General features: G+C 38.0%; 1 protein-coding gene across 1 annotated transcript; it reads right to left on the reverse strand.

The window, feature by feature from the left end:
• Positions 1–1154: 1154 nt before the first annotated feature.
• LOC102682257 (translocating chain-associated membrane protein 1-like 1) lies at positions 1155–16968 on the reverse strand. The gene is made up of 11 exons (XM_006639510.3): positions 16645–16968; positions 14943–15003; positions 13720–13838; positions 11138–11254; positions 10750–10808; positions 10189–10273; positions 9046–9116; positions 8361–8465; positions 7322–7465; positions 6624–6784; positions 1155–5866 (listed from the first exon to the last, which is right to left on the reverse strand). Exons 1-11 carry the CDS (start codon positions 16762–16764, stop codon positions 5793–5795), a joined length of 1116 nt encoding a protein of 371 aa, XP_006639573.2. The 5' UTR covers positions 16765–16968; the 3' UTR covers positions 1155–5792.
• Positions 16969–17132: the final 164 nt, after the last annotated feature.

Here is a 17132-nt window from a genome sequence, read left to right on the forward strand (position 1 = left end):
TCTAGATTTGTACGTGTTATGTGAAACAGAATGTCAAAATCTGAAAAAAAAATCAGATTTTTATTTGGATTTGTAGTCAGTTCCCATTACAAGAGGGATATTTCAATATAGAGAACAGCCTAGCATGTGCAACAGCTGTTAGTTTTTGTTTCAAAAGACAAAATCTCATTGCATGTCTTATGAGAACAGAAATTGCAAATTTGGTGGTGAAGGTGAATGGTAGCATCGTGTGTTTTTGCTAAGCATTTGTTTAACAAATACGATGAAAGGACTGCAGTCTCCTTTCGTTCTTGGACGGGCATTTCTATATAAGAAGCTACTGGCAGCCTTGGGTATGTGTGGTGATTTATTAATGCAGCAGAACATTTACAACAGCTGTCTTTTCTTTCCTGCAAAGCTGTCAATAGACCAGCAAAAAGCACAAGGCCTCCCCCTAGTGACAAGGGAAAGCAGCACAACAGACACCTGACAGACAAGTTCAGAGAGATCTGTGCTTTACTGTTTCTCTTGTATTCAAAAATTAATTTACAGGAAGGTGCAGTTATTTTTTTTTCTTTCAGCACACATTTATAATGCCTACGTTAGAAAAAAATGCATTACTTTATCAGAAAAAACAAGCTAGAGGTGCTGATAATGATCGAAATAAAGTCATGGGCCCAGCTTCTTCTCAGGGACAGGCTCGCTACAAGCATCCTTCTGCCCTTTGCTCAAATGAGACATTCTCAGTTTGAAGCCTCACAAATATCACTATCTCTCCACAGCCCTTTATGTGTAAAGTACCTACAGTAGGTAAAGACGAAACCTGCAGGTTGATGGCACCTTGTTCCTGCCTCTTGTCCTTGCTTGTCTTTTCTGCAGCAACGTCCTTCATGACCTCTGGTGTGTGTGTCTACCCTGCAGTAACCACGCTACAGATAATGCAAAATTGTGCCTTTTTTGTCTTAGTTTAGATACTTTTTCACAGACTCATTTTTAGAAATTACTCATTAAGCTGTTTTCCAGCTTTAACTTCTCAGATCAAACCAAGCTTTCGATCCTGATGGTGCTGCATCCAACCTTGGCCATTCTTAACAATCGACTGGACAGGGGACTTGGTAAAGCTGTGATCTGTAAGCACTTGTTAAACATTTAATTAAACAACTGCAAGGACTTCCTTTTGGTTGATCAACAAAGGTTTATTGGAACTAAAAATCACAAAGACTTGCATAAACACATACAAAGATATCTCCAGAACATATCAGAGTCAACACCTTTATAAAAGCTTTATATTTGAACATCTAAGCAAGCAACTAACAACAGTGCTGGGCAATAAAATATTACAGTAACAAAAATAAATCCAACTGATTTTCATGTACACATTTAGTCCAAAGTGGTGTTTTTTTTTGGCAGAAATACTTCCATCTGAAAGTGTCTAGCTTGTGAAAACAGAAATTAATAGAATTTCACCATTAAAGGTTTGCAATCATGCTTCAAATTGTTAAGTACAATATTATTAGAATTCCAGGACTTTTCTAACATTAGCTAAATCAAAGTAATTAAAACTATAAATAAAATGTTGTGCTACCTTGTGTGGTTCAAACTTATACTACAGGTGCAAATAAAAGGTAACATTCAATCACTTTAAAGTCTTGCGGACCCTAACTTACCCCTAATGATTTTATTTCTACTTTATTACAAAAATAAATCCATATTCTTGCCACAATCCCTTCTTCACAATGTAAGCTAAACTGAAAAGATGTAAAGAAAAACATTGGAGCAGGTTTGTTTGTAAGCCTCTGGGTAACACTTAAACTGTTCAACACCTCTCATAAATAAGACCAGACCTACTAGTCTTTATTTCTGGTAACAAATCATGTTTCACTTTCACTTTAAAATTCAAGTTAAATGTAGAAGCCCCTTTTTTGATTTTTAGCCATTTGGACCCATTCTTGCGGACCTACAATAGTATGCTTGCTTATTTTAAACAATATTTAAACCTGTAAGGCAGTAAAATTATTATGATGGACACCGTCGTTTCTCTGCATAAAAACAGTTGAAAAAAGATAATGCAGTAATGTTTTGATGTGAATATTTCTCTTTGACCATCAGAGAGTCCCAGGCCATCCCCTCCTTAATAACCACCACAAGAACCACCCTGTTGTTACCTCAACACAACACCCTGGACATCCTTGATATGCAGTATGCCCCCTTCAGAGGAACACTAGTGTGAAAGACCGCTACAACACTTTGGAAAAGGGGTTGAGATTAAACAGCTTGTTCTAAAACAGAAAACAATACAGAAGAATATTATCATGACCAAACAACATCAAATAAATAGCTATCAAGAAATACAAATAAAACACTTATTAATAAAGTTTAGAACACTTACAAAGCCCCAGAAAAATAAATTGGTCAGCTCGTTATGACAGACCTTTTTACAATTTTTAGTGGATACTGCAATTTGTTGTCCAGTTACAAAATGAGTTTACTTTCTTAAAATTGGCCTTATACAGGTCAAAGTTGTAAATTCACAAAAGGCGGCAAAAGAAAGGAGAACTGCCAATAACTAGACCAAACTGTGACAGGGGCAGGCAACTCCCTAGCCTTTTGAATCTAAAAACAGGAGGCACTTCTTTACACCAAGGGTTGTGGGAATAGGGAACAAGCTACCCAGCCAAGCTGTTGAAACCCTGGTTTCTTCTTTCAAGAAACATCTAGTTAAGATGCTGAAATCAGCAGTTACTACCAAATGAGCTAAATGGTATACTAACACTTGTAACCTTTTTAATATCCCTAATTTTCTGATTCTGTTTTTTTATGGAGTTTTATTTAAGTACTCGGAAATCATCATCATCATCATCATCAAAGTGCTCCAAGGTTGTCATTCAGGTATTTCTTGAAAGAAGCCTGTGAATCAAAATCAACAACATGGCTGCTGCCGAGGTTTAAGAAAAGGTTATTAATCAGCAACACACATCTACCCAACTGAGCTCATCTAGCTAAAATATCTGCTCAGATTAGGAGGTTGCACATTTTTATGCTCCATTAATCTTACAGTAGCCTTGTGTGTATTTTTTGTATTTGGAAAAGCTATTCTATACTAAAGATCTATTCTATTCCATAATATTATATTATTACTTATCGTTAATTAGTACTTGTTTATTTCTAAATTGTGAACTAATTGCGGGATATTGCGGGTATGAGTGATTAGCTAAACAGAACAGATCACAAAGAAATGTCTTAATGCTTAATGCACAGGAGGGCTGTGCCAAATAAAGTTTCCACTTTTCCTTTGTTTGAGAAATATCCATGAGGTAGAACAAGCTGTAGAAGCCACCTCGATAAACATTAAGATTAAACTTTATCAAATTTAAAAGTCTGATAATTTGTATTAAAGGTTTTTCACAAATGGTAAATCTGTATTCACTTTTTATTAATTCATTATTCAATTTTTAACCCATTAGGAATATATCACTGTGAATTTGTAGTGATAAGTGCGATATACTGAAATAAATATATCTCAAAGAAGCATATCCAACATTTACCTGTATGTCATATCAAATGTACCATTAAAGTAAAAGAAATGACTAGCAAAGGGCTTCTTTGAACCCACAGAAGTGATTTTATTGCGTCATAAACCTGTTCTCTGCGTCAGGTCAAACTATTGCAACTCGTCTCCACCTAGTGTTCACTTCTGGGCTAGCTCACCTCTGGAAATTCCCCTGCTTTGTGTCTGATTACTGGAAACCACAAACAAGACAGCCCTCTTCCGAATTAAAAAAAAAAGATCTACATTAATTTTACACACGTTAACACATGATATAGTTCTTCTACATTAATTTCTGTATGAATAGGAAAGGACACGTTCATTTTAGGGAGAGATTACTATTTGATCCTAGAAGGCTAGAAATTGCAACTTTAATACATTGTGCACTGGATCAATTTACTTCCACTTCTATACTTCTACTTCCACTTCTACTGTATCCAGCAGGGAGCTATGAGATGTGCTTTTTTACCGACTTGACCAGTAAACATGAATTCATGAGCAAAGGCAGGTCAGTGACGATCTGGCTCTTTGCTTATAAGTGGAAACAAAAAGCTGATCAGATTTAACGTTTAACAGCTTTGATTATGAGTAAAGACCAAATTTTTGATGAGGGTGCTTTGGAAGGGTCATAATGTATGACCTGAGAGAAAGTCATCTTTTTGAGACTCATTCTTTGCAAATGGCAATATCAAGATCACGGGGAAGGTGGAGAAAGTCTTGACGTTTAGTATTTCAGACAGCACCATTACACATCACAGCTCTCACACGGATTATTTTTTTCTTTTTGCAGGAACCAACCAAACAAAACACTTGTGTTTGCAGTCAAAATTAAAAGAATTAAAAAAAAAACTGTGCAGCTTGTTACAAATGTATCCCCACAAGCATGAACAACACTTCAAGAAAAAAAAGGCTGACAAACTAGATTATACTGGTTCTCTCTGTTTTACACCCATTGATGTAATCGTTAAAAGCTGAGACAGACACACGATTCCATGCACCTAACATAAAGCACTACCCATACACACAGTAACCCACACGTACATACACAGAGAGCATTCCCAATGTTTGCGAGGACGAACACTTAAGTCTGTCATTCAGGAGGCAGCACCTGAATAGTTCACACCTTGAAAAGCCAAAATCAAAAGACTGATGATTAATTCATATAAGGACACTTTAAGAACTGTTTGGATCATATTCTAAGTTGCTTTGCACTGCCGACCAATGCAGTTTGACTTGGGCAGAGCACGCAAAGAAATCCCCAGGACATTATAAAGGCCACTAAAACGCTTGTAGTACCATGTACTACATACTTCTTCACAGCATTACTGTCTGGTCAGGATCTCTGCTTTTCTAAGGATCCTTATGTTCAGTTACTCATCTTGATGCAATGCGTCTCTGACAAACACATTCTAATGTAAAATCTAATTTAAACTAGAATCTACATTACTAATCTAGCTCTGGATGGCTCACACGTTTCAGAGCCCTCACTGATCTTTTTTGTCTGACCCCTTTGAACTTTCCACTCTGGGCATCTGAAGTCTCCAAATGAGACTTTTGTCAATATCAAGCCATTTACACCCTAAAAGGCTTTGCGTATTGTAAAGCTGCTTGATATGAGGACACCATTCCTTTATTTTTCTCCTCTTTACTATTAAAAACAGCAAATCACCATTTGCAGGAAGGTATTCTGATCTACAGCTGTGTCAGCCACCCATGTTTGCACAACATGAGCTCAGAAATCACTGCTCTTAACGACCTTGATGAATTCCACAAATGATCTTTTTATCTTTTTCAAATGTATTAGTGGAATTAAAAGATGACTGTTAACTAAAAGGTAAAATAAACAATCATTCTAAGCTTCACTGCCTGATGTTCACATCTATGCTTGGCGAAGGCAGTCCTTCCCTGGTAATGCCCAACAAGGGACCGCTGCTAATGGCAGAGTTCACAGGCACCTTGTTTTTAAAGCACTATTAGCTCCAACCTTCGATCATAATGCACTCTGAAACCAGAGTACGATATGCACACTAATGCATAAATAACAAAACCTTGAGAGAAATCTGAACAATAAAGGTCTATTTAAAAAGTATCCAAAACACATGAAATGCTTTTCTGTTTTACCACAAAAGTTCCCCAATATAATTTCTGGATGCCACTGACCTAAGTTCTTTTCAGAGCGAGTAACAAGGTGGTAACATTTAGTGTGAGAGAGGACAGCATGCTGCTATTTCAGCTCTCTATCTCTCGGTCATGAAAGGAAATGCTTTTACGATGCTTTGGGCTTTTTTGCACGGGGTGACGTTCTTTCCTCTAATTTCATGACTCCATTCACTGCATTTCCTGCAAAACAAGATAAAATGAACACATAACATTTAAAAGTGAAACGTATAAGATTTGGGGGTTATCGGGGGTGATTTTGAAAACTCAAACCCATACAGTATTGTTCCACTGCCCTGACGAAGTCAGTCATGTGCTCCATCTAAACATTCATGTCTTCCACTTAACTCTGCTGTTGAGAGCATTCTTTGCATTAACTGTGTTCATTTTTTTTCCTGACAGCTCCTCAAAATCAAGAGTAATAAAACTGTTAAAAACATCTGTAATGTTTTTACATTACACTTTAGATGATAGTTCAATTTAGGGCATGAATCCAGACAAAAAAAAAGCAAACATACCAAGTTTGTTAAAGAAATGACAACTTAATTTGTTCTGCTGTATCTTTTTTTAAACTTTAGTTTACTTTGTAGATTGATAAAATGCACAGAAAAACAGACACAAACACCAACTTCCTTTCGAATTCCCCTTCTAATCATCGATGTAATGCTTTTTTATTAGAAAGCGTCAATTAATTCAGATTCACTTTTTCTGTATTTCTTTTGCAAGACCTGATAGATGTTATATACAGCAGGATATACGCTTTGTTGTTAAACAGTCTGTAAGCAGTATGTAGCAACTACTGTTTGTAGCAAAGATGAAGTAACAACAATCACACAAAACGCTCACCTTCACATTATTAACTTGGACTGTACCAAGATCTTTCAAACTGAGCCCACCATCCTAGGTGTGGTCCTTAAAGGGAACTAACTATAACCCATACCTCTGCTTAATTCCTTTTTAGAAGGTCTGCTCTTTGGACTGGTCACTCTCTTTTTTGTGGCTTGGTTCTGGCTATGTTCTCTCCATTTCTTTAACTGGAAATTGATGAACTTCCACATCATCCAGGCCTGTGTTAGACAGATAGCAGCCAAACAGCTAATTCTGGAAAGGGCACAAGAAAAAACATACATGATGAGCGAAACTATTATAACAAACCATTTTTGTTATTTCAACTAAGTGCGTGGCCAGAGGAATACTACTTTTATAGTTTGTGGAAAATAGGATTTTACAAGACGGTGTAATTTGAATGGTATAAGAAGACATTTAAATTAATTCAGATCAACATATATCCAGTTACATCACCAGTAATATTGAATACTAGCATCAAATTCTGAACTCTTCAGGGTTAGAAAAAGTCTGAGCTGGAGCATATCTGGGACATCAGTCAAGAATCTCATTGCAGATTCTTGTTGCTCAGATGTGTTCCAAGAGAACCTGAAATTAAGCACCAAGCTTCTGGATCTGAAAGGACTTATTTGATGCCTATCGTTCACTTTAACATTATACTTTACAACCTAAGGTCTTTTATACAATCTCAGTTTCTCAAGCACTGTTTACATACATTATTGTGCTTTTCAGGATGATTTGCAAAAAATCCAATTGCCATTTGTTAAGAAAGGAGGTCAAAGGTGGACTTGCCTGACAGTCAGGATGTTGAAGTTTCCGTCTGCTATGGAGAAGCCCTGATTTTCTGCCCGTGCCAAGCCAAAGCCAAATGTGAGGACAGAGAGCGTGAGGGTGAGGAGACGAGCGATGACAAACAGCAGGGCCCACAGAGTGAACCTGAGGGTTGGAGAGAAGGGCTGCTATTGAAATCAGCATCCATACCGATGATCCATCCCTTCCATTGAAACATCGGTTTATTCCAAGTTATTACGAATACGGAAAGGAACTGCATTCTTTCTACAAGCACCTTTCGCTTGTTTTCATCCAACTTAATACAAGTGACGCTACTGGGGATGCAAGTCTACACAGCTCAGAGTGACACGTGCCAACAGCATAAGAACACATGAAAGAATCCAAAAAGGAGGTGACCATTCAGCCATTCTTTTGCACAACATGGCTGGGACCTTTGTTCCTGACACACACCATAATTCGTATAAAGATGCATGTCCTATTCTTATTCTTCAATTTGAGAAGGTATACTGAGAAGGACCTGGGCTCCTCAATATTGTCAGAATCCCTTTAAAAACACGGAGACATAAATAGGGAGAAGTGCTCTGGACACCTAAAGAAGGCTCAACAGCCTGAACCGTGTGTTTTTTATTTCTACTTTCAGCATGGAATTAACCTCTGCTTCTTCCCTCGATGACGGTGGCAACACATTCTTAATACTACTTTCTAGCTTTTTTCTCTAGCGTGTACAAAGTTGGACGCTGAGGCCCTGGGTTCAATTCCCAACCCGGGGAGATAACCTGTGTGGAGTCTGTATGTTCATACCGGGTGCCCTGGATTCCCCTCGCACACCAGAGACATCCTGGAAGGTTAATTGTTGTGTGGGAAAAGCGGCCCTGGTGTGAGTGTGTACGTGTCTGTGTGAGTGCCCCGTGATGGACTGGCATCCCAGCCGGGGTGTACCCTGCCTCGTGCCCATCGCCGCGACCCTGAATCAGGAGTAGCGGATGGAAAATGGAGGGTTGGACAGATATACAAAGTTTCGCTTTTTTGTGTCACTTGCCCCTTTTGCTTGTTTTCATCGCTGAAGTAGAAGAGTCGAGAGGCATGAAACAGGAGCTCAACCAAGTAGTGTGGCACCAGTAAAATCAGGCCAAGACGGTGAAGACTACAGGAGCGAGAGAGACAGGAACACCACAGGCTTAGTATTACGAATACAAAAGAACATTGGAAGGTGAGGGAAAATAACAACTGCAAAGCTTCCGTTTAGCAAATGTGAAATCAATATAAATAGAACTGTGTTTTAAAACCTGGCTCTCTAAGTATGACTAACAAATGTTTAAATATAAAAAGCGCAGGGATGTTATTAAGGACAGAGAAAAATCTAAGTTATCCCACATGCACTTTGACCCAGCAGCAGGTGACCTATCAAAAACCTGCAGATAATTACATTAAAATCATGCTAATGAGCACCTTGCTGTTTCCTTAAATTATAGCTGTTACCCTGATCTATTTTCATAGAACACATTCACTTAAGAATGTCAGATTTCCAGCAGGAAATCAAAGATTATTTTGTGTCCCCTATCCAACTAGATATCTGAATGAGAGAACCCCAGAAAACACTCAAGATACAATCAAAATTTAAGACTTTGAATTAAATTCTGTTAACTGAACGTTTGGTTGAATTGCTTTCACAGTGAGTTTAAAATGCTACATTTTTAAATCAGGCATAGATAAAGACAACTTACTTTAAAATATAGGCACCAGCAATGTGAAATATATAAAGGCAAATATAATTGAGTTGACGAGGTATATCCTCCTGGAAAATAAAAACAAGTTACAAATACAAACCATTCTTACTTCTCTGCATTTTTCTGATATTATAATAAAATAGACACCACACATATAAATTCCCACTCTATTGTTAATCTCCATTGTTAATACCAGGACTATGTTTATTTTTTGTGCATCTCCTGGAAAAAGGGCACAAGTACTAGTAATTTAAAATATGTACCTACACCACAGCAGTGCCATTGTTGGAAAACCTCATTTTTAAGAGATTATATTAAATCGTGAGAAAAACTACAAGTTCAACCAAACACTGAAGCTAGCACAAGTGTTTGAAAATAAAATGTTTCTTCAATTTTATCTTAGTTCAAAACTCGTCAAGGAAACACATTCTCCTGTGGAGTTTACAACTGTGCAAAGGATAAAATGTTAATATTACTTTGTGTTCCCACATGGCCCATATAGACATTCTGCTTAGTTTCTTGGGATAGAGCCACAGGGATACTGCCCCTGATCAAGTTGATATTCTTGCCACTATCTCCCCACTTTTCAAACAGTGTAACTGACATTTTAAGACTGTTTTGTGCTTACTTCACAGAATCCATTTTCAAGTAAAATGACCTCAGACATTAAAATGCTAAGGCAGGTTTATGAATTATATACCTTCTTTATTGTTCAAACTCATGTTTCATTAAAAATTCATCAGTCTCGTTTTCAGCATCACACACAACACAACAGGAGTAAAACATCCACTGTACACACCAGATGAGGGTCTTTTGTTCAAATTTCACAAACACATTTCCAATATTCTTCTCCAGGTACAAAAGAAATATCCACTAATTCAAAAGCACACCCCAACAGTTTATAATACTATTCACATCTTTTGTATTTTTCCTTTTTAAGACATTTTTGTAGTAGCAACCACATCCAGTGTTTTGAAATATACGGCCTTTTTTACATACTGCCTTTATTTTCTTTCATTTTGGTGTCCAGATCTCAGGTACCCTGTAGCAAAATGCTTGTTCTCAATATTAAGCTTATGGCTCTGCTGTGGGACACTGTTATTCTTATTTAACAGCACTGCAGGCGATTCCATTCCCTACCTTTCGCACTTTCTGAAAGTACAGCTCTGGCAGTGCATGAAGCCAGTAGGCCAGCTGGCAAATGTAGAAGAATTTCACCTGAAAACTAGAATGAGGAATAATTAGCAAACACGAATTCAAATTCGAGATTAGGCATCAGTCGTTAAAAAAAGCGTTTTCAATACATGTAAATCAGCTGAGAGAGAGTGAGATTGTGAGAGCTTGATCTCAGCAAGTTCACCTTGCTAGAAACACAACACAGCATATAGCGACAGGCAGATGACTGATCACCACGCTGTGTTGCTGGTCTTCACTGGAGACCTATGTTGGCAGTGCCTTGTACTGCTTAAGAAAGTAGACAAAAATGACCCGACCAATTGGTCAGCTTGCTCTGGATGCGGATATGCTTTCGGGTTCCGTGACTTTACAGCAAGGTGTTGCTGCAGTGTGACGGGGGATGTTCGCTGGTCTTCAGCCCTGAAGCCTCAGAGCTGGCCTGCAGCAGTGTGATGTGTAAGCTAACTCTTCAACAGAGATGAGACAAAACTGAGCACACATACTGAAGAAAGGTCAAGAACTTACAACATATGGTTGTGAGGATAGCCCTCCCACAAGTAAGTGGGATTTGTTGCAAATTCCTCCTGTTGGACACAAAAAGATATCAATGATAAGTACACAACACAGCTGCAAATGTGTGTGCAACTCCTGCATTGGAACTAATCCAATGACAAGCAGACAAAAGGGTGAGGTACAATAAAACCTGCCCTTAAAAGTCTAATTTCTTAACACTGAATCAATTACATACTGTACTTTGTTTAACACTGTGTTATAAGTTAAATCAGGTGTAGTTTAACAGTGGGTTTACAAGCATGGTGCATTTATTAGGCATCTGATTCCAGGGTTGATTTTCTTAAAAAACTGTTTTTTTGTTTCGTCTTCAGTTTTGCCCAACGATCTCATCTGTACTTACTGCGGTCAGGATGCTCGCTCCCCAGATAAAGGAGAATAAGTAGAAGGCAGCCAGTTGTCCAGATTCATTGAATTTGCTGTGCTTAGTTTTTGATAAGTGAAGCCGTCGGTTTATTTTCTGAAATTAAAAATATTATTATGCTCCCACATTTTTTCCATGCAATTATTTATTTTAATAAAAATATGACTATTTTATTACTTTAATGTGCTAATTATTGTTTTACACACAGATTTGAGTACAGACTCACTAAAGTGGAACTAATCCAATTAAATAACTCAACAATGTAAAATCTGCTTAATTGATAATAAAAATGCACAATTCTCTTCTTGTGAAAGCAAGAACGTTGTCTGAAATAAAACATTTTAAGTAGTATTTCAAAGGTTCAGGGCACAGATTATATAATTCTTCAGCACAGAAAAAGATTATAGATTTCTCTGAGCCTGTGATGTCCATAGCCTTCAGAAATATTAGATGCATGTCTGGAATTTTTATCCAGGAAAGGTGGATAAAAATCCACCTCAGGTTTCAATTTATAACAGCATACCTCATGTAACTTTGTTATGGAGAATTTTTAACTTATTTTCTGTTAATTAACAGTCACATAAAGGAAATGTCTGTGGGTACAACAATTCAAGTAGAAATGACCAAACCCAGATCTGAAATCTCAGTCAGGTGTCTTTACACTGGAAGGGGCTCATTAGTGCACAACAGACATGGGATATGAATTCTGACTCATAAAGTGGGCGAGAGAGAGAGAAGCCTGACAAAAATGTCACTCCTGTCTCAACATCACTCCTGAATTCATAACAGTGCAGTAAAAACACTGTATGATTGGGGAAAAAACTGTGAAGAATCTAAAAGGTGACAGGTAAACACAATTTCAACAGAGACTGTACTTTAATTTAAGATATGTTATGCTGTTTGAGATGAGCTTAACATTTTCACAACGCAGAACTGCACTGGAAGTTTGTCTTTAAGCGAGACGGCTCTACTGTGATGGTGCGCCGTCACATTTGAGCTCTCGTTGGCTAAAACATTACAGTGTTGCAGGACATTTTGAATTGTGAGGCCATTTTGAACAAAAGAAAGGACTCGCATAACATCTGAAATTGCCTTCATCCCCAAAAATATCAATAGTGATGGAAAAAATCAGGGCCAGGGATTGTGTGCATTAGCTTATGACTGCCGCTTCTTATAAAAAAATAGTATCATCGTATACACACTTTTAAATAAATATACATCAGATTAAACTAACCCCCTTTTTTATACATTTTGAGAGACTTATAGAAGTAATCTGTAGTGCATAACCATATGATCTCAGATCATTTGCCATGTTGCTGCCACATCTGTGGTTAATTGCTGGTAACGTTAGGTAACTATATTCGTTTAGAAAGAGCTTTCTAACATTACCCCACTCATTTCTAAAGACTTCAAACGCTCTGTGTGATTGGTTAAGCAAGGGAATAATAACATTTTCCATTGTATCTTTAACAATACTAAAAAAAACATTGTGGTGAGTACACAGTAAATCAGATGCTTACAAAAAAAAGTATGTGGATGTTTGCTTGCTGTCATGAAGAACAAATAATTATCATGTAATTAAGAGACAACTAGTACACATTTACATTAAAGTTCTACTTTAGTTGTGCATTACATGACACAACATGTTTCTGTAATAATGACAGAGCTGGTGATTTTTTCCAACATTTTACTTTAACATTTGATAAAAAGGGCATTTCATATTTACACCACGAAAAGTGAACACATACATGGGTCAGACGCCCACATATTCAGAATACATGTAAGATTTATTTACTTCCTCTTCCTGTATGTATCTGTCTGGTATTTGGCATGAAAGTAAGCTGTTGCTTCCAGAGCAGGGCTGTTCTCACACAGATAGAGTAAGCACCTTTTAACTCTGGAACAAGCAAATAGCCTGTTTCCTATAGGTAATTCTCAGTAATGTAGCCATGTGGCTGTAAGCACAGGACAGAACAGGCAGATGCAAAAATTACATACATTCTGGGCATTTTGCTAACACCCTAGACACTGACAACTTTCAAACTACATCAAAATAATAAAATACACAAATCTTAAATATGACATATCTTTCACAATCATTGTTTTCTTCTACTGGAATTAAATGTACAACACATCATTTTGCAGGGCACCAATGTTTGTATGTTCCTACTTTTCTGATGGGGATAATGACTACTACTACTACTACCACCACCACCTCTGGATGTTGCTGCTGATGTCACAAAGTGATGTTTCCAATATTTAGATATTTAGCAACTTTACACCTTATTCTTCCAAATCAGTTAACTACACCATGTTTACTAACAATCTCCCTAATTAAAATAAATAATCATTTGCCTATCAACTTTAGGTTTAAAAAAAAGCTTGGGCTTGTTTATACATAGGTTTTGGCTTCCTGTTTCAGCTGTTATAGTTTATAATTTCAGAAAAGTCTCTACTTTTTAGATCGGTTGTTTTTAAGAACACAAGCTAACAGGTTCCTTCTGCATTGAATAATGCTGGTTTCATTCTTATATCATTGCCAGTCCTGGTCAGTAACTTACATCGAGAATGTACTCCTGGATCAAGGCATGAAGAATGATTGCAATCAGGACATAGAAGAAAACTGTAGCCATATCTTTTGGTCCATACTTATAGAAATTGACAGGCTCAGGTCTGTCATCTGTATTGAAAAGAGGAAAAAAAGATAACTATAAATGTTAACCCCACACTGTTAAAAATCTAGTAGTTTTCCAATTTTAAAATTGCTCAATATTCCAAAAGAATTTATGCATTTTGAAAATTTTTTCAAGCAAACAGCAGTTGAGCCATGCTCTTTTCTTTTTCCAGTTAAGCAGCATTATACCTTTAACTACAGATTAATATCGGTGAATGCTTCCTAAGAACAAGGTCAAAGGAAAACATTCCAGCAACAGCATTTAGAACCAGGGATGAGAATTTCTGCACCATTACTGATGCAACCATCAGTCCTGTCCCCGGGGTGAGTCCAATTTTGTTATACTAAATGTTAACTGTAAACCTCTTTAGCATGAGTTTGATTAAACCTACCCCTTTCTGGAGATACACAGTACTCATCGTATTTAAACTTTTGAAAAAAGATGGGAAAAAAAAATTAGGCAGACAAAACAAAAGGCATCAGAAAGGCTTTTACTTGCGTTTTCATCGATTTTAGATGATTCTGGATTGACCTTAACAGTCTGCACGCAACAGACACTAACACACACATAGCACATCTGAAGAGCTGCTCTTTAGCCCAAAACCTATGTCAACTGCATGGTTACTCTGATGAAGATGATCTCATTTCTTACCCCCCTCAGTTTTTCCTAACGCATTTCTTTTGACTTCTGCACATCTTAACCCAAGTTGTCTCAGTGGGTAAACTTTTCATTGTAGTGTGCTACCAGACAATGCAACACCAAGCAAATGAAACTGGGACACTGGCTTCACTCAAGCCTTTTCTGAATGTAAAAAGCCTCTGCCATGCTCGACTTTTGTGATTATTCCCAGCAGCTGTAAGGACTCTGTATCAAACTTTATTGTAGCAATGCTTTAGTTTTATTAAAGTCCTTTGAGTTGAGTCCCCAGAAAAGTGCTATATAAGTGTAAAGAATTAATTATTTAACGAACAAAAAACAAGGAAATGTTACAGTGAAGTAAAAGGCTCTGAGGCAAAACACAAATAGCATATTTCTGAGATAATATTTAACCAACTTTACACACTGTAAAAGTGTACCCCATGTGTTTTTTATTAAAGTTTAAGACTTACCAAGCGTGTATGTCACATTGTATTGGACAGTAATAAACATGATGGCATATTTTGCTGTTACCTGCAGAAAAAAAAAGAACAATGAAGAAACAGTCATTAAAATGCTCTCTCTCTCCAATAGAAAAAATACACTCCAAACTAAACATTAAACTTGTATGAAGGGCAACAAGCATGAACTGAACATGTAAAATCGTAACATGAAGGTCCAATGATGTACTGCTAAAGTGCACGTAGTCAAGATTTGCTTTAATGCAATTTTCCAGGGCAGGAAAACCTAATCTCTGCCTGAGCTCTAAATGTGAATATTAAGAAAAACAATTGTGTCCATTTTTATTTGCTCTGATATTTTCCAATGCTTGGTGCTCTGTTTTTTTTTCTTCCCCAGGGAATGGCACACATAATCATTTTGTCTCAAACTTCAAAACTCCTTTGGATGTCAGTTCATCAATATTTTTATTTATATCCTAAATGGCGGGCCCTGACACTTATGTCTTGTCCTAATGTGGTATTTCTGCTTCTTTGCAAATCAGGTTACTGATGTGAAAACTCTGCATCAATGTGCAATGACATTATAAGATGATGCATTTCGTTTTAACCCCCTTTTCAGGCCCAGAAAAGGGCCTGTGTGACAGTGTGAGTCACACTGTCTTGTGTTTTTCTGGTGCCCTGTACAAACCCGGCTACAGATTTGAAATATTTTCAGAGCTGGCATGTGAGATAGCAATGGCTTTCAATTCTCACAGTTTCACCTAGTGTTGCCCCATTTTCAATGACTATTCCTGAACTTCCAGACAAAGCCTCTCTTTGTGGAAGAGTTTTATACGATGCACTACATAAAAAATGCATTGTAGCAGAAACCGCAGATAATATCATAATCCAGTAAATACAAATACAAATAAATTGTACTGTATCAAAAACATGTACACATGAAGTTAATGCATGATAATGCAAGACTGCTGAACCCTTTGGACAACTCGTGCAACGTCAGTTTTATGCTGTAAAACTAAAATTAGTAACTTTATGAATTAACAGAAGACATTTTAAATTTTAAATTTTAAACCGTCCAGGTGCCATTAGTTCATTCGCTCCAAAAACAAAAGCTGTGCCTCGCACCCTTCAATGTAAATAATGACTGCCGAGACGCGAAAACAAACATTTTGTCAAGTTCGTCGTCGTTCGCATTCGAAATATTACCATCAGTAACAGGTAACAGGCAGAAAAAAAATAAACGTTTAAAACATTGCTTTTTGCGGTTATATTTAGTACAACCCTAAAGCACCTGCAGTATGGCAAGGTACATAGCTGCATTTGGCACATCCGATCATTAATAACACTTTAACCATCGACCAGGCGTCACTGCCCTTCGAGTTAGCCAGCTACAGTACCTCTTAAAAACATATCTTCGGTGTAAAATGATATTTTGATGTGGGTGCCTAGCTGTGACATCAGCCCAGTAAGCTGAGGCGTTATATAAACCAATAAAGACATTTCTGGCGGCTCTGAACTATGTCCGGGAGCTCTTGTGTTCGGCACTCTGAACTATTTGCCCTGTTGAGAGGAGCTTTTCCTGTAATGTGACCAGGTTTATATGGCCGCGTTCAGTCTTAATGATCAGGGGGGGATAGTTTGTGCCCAGCCCCCTTGTGGCTGTCAACCGGGTGTCCTGCGTGCCGATCTGCTTTTTGTTGTTTCCTTACTGTACCTCAAACATGAGTCCCAGCAGAATGATCATGGCCACGCACGACACCATATCCGCGTGGTTCTGGATCACGAACTCGTGGCTCAGTACCGGCGGGCTCTTGTTCTTCTTACGGAAACCCATGGCTCTGGCTGACTCGGCAAGCACTTCTTCCCGCGTGTGTTTCCCAAAAACAAGACCCCCCTTTCCTCTTGCCCCGCCACTTCACTGTTGAGAAGGTGCAGTATTTTAGCATGAATTCGAGAGGATCGACAGAAGGCAAAATGTGCTCACAAACACACACACACACACCACGCACGCAACCACCGGACTCAGCCCGACGTACCCTCCCAGATTCTACTCCAGACTCCTCCAAGCACCGCCCACTGACGCACAGGTCCCGCCCCCCGCGGCAGGGACACACGTCTGATGGACGGGCAGATGGACCAATCGGAAAAAGGAAGCCGGGATGAGCGGCTGAGGCGTCCGCCAATCGTCACCCACGCTCGGTG

Source organism: Lepisosteus oculatus, chromosome 16 (genome assembly GCF_040954835.1).
Source record: "Lepisosteus oculatus isolate fLepOcu1 chromosome 16, fLepOcu1.hap2, whole genome shotgun sequence".
NCBI classification, from domain to species: Eukaryota; Metazoa; Chordata; class Actinopteri; order Semionotiformes; family Lepisosteidae; genus Lepisosteus; species Lepisosteus oculatus.

Coding starts and splice junctions, on each gene's coding strand:
- LOC102682257 (XM_006639510.3), bottom strand. CDS start 16,764: ATGGGTTTCCGTAAGAAGAACAAGAGCCCGCCGGTACTGAGCCACGAG. Junction 15,004..16,644: donor TGCTGGGACTCATGTTTGAG/GTACAGTAAGGA, acceptor TTTTTTCTGCAG/GTAACAGCAAAATATGCCAT. Junction 5,867..6,623: donor TAAAAAGGAATTAAGCAGAG/GTATGGGTTATA, acceptor CTTGTTTTGCAG/GAAATGCAGTGAATGGAGTC.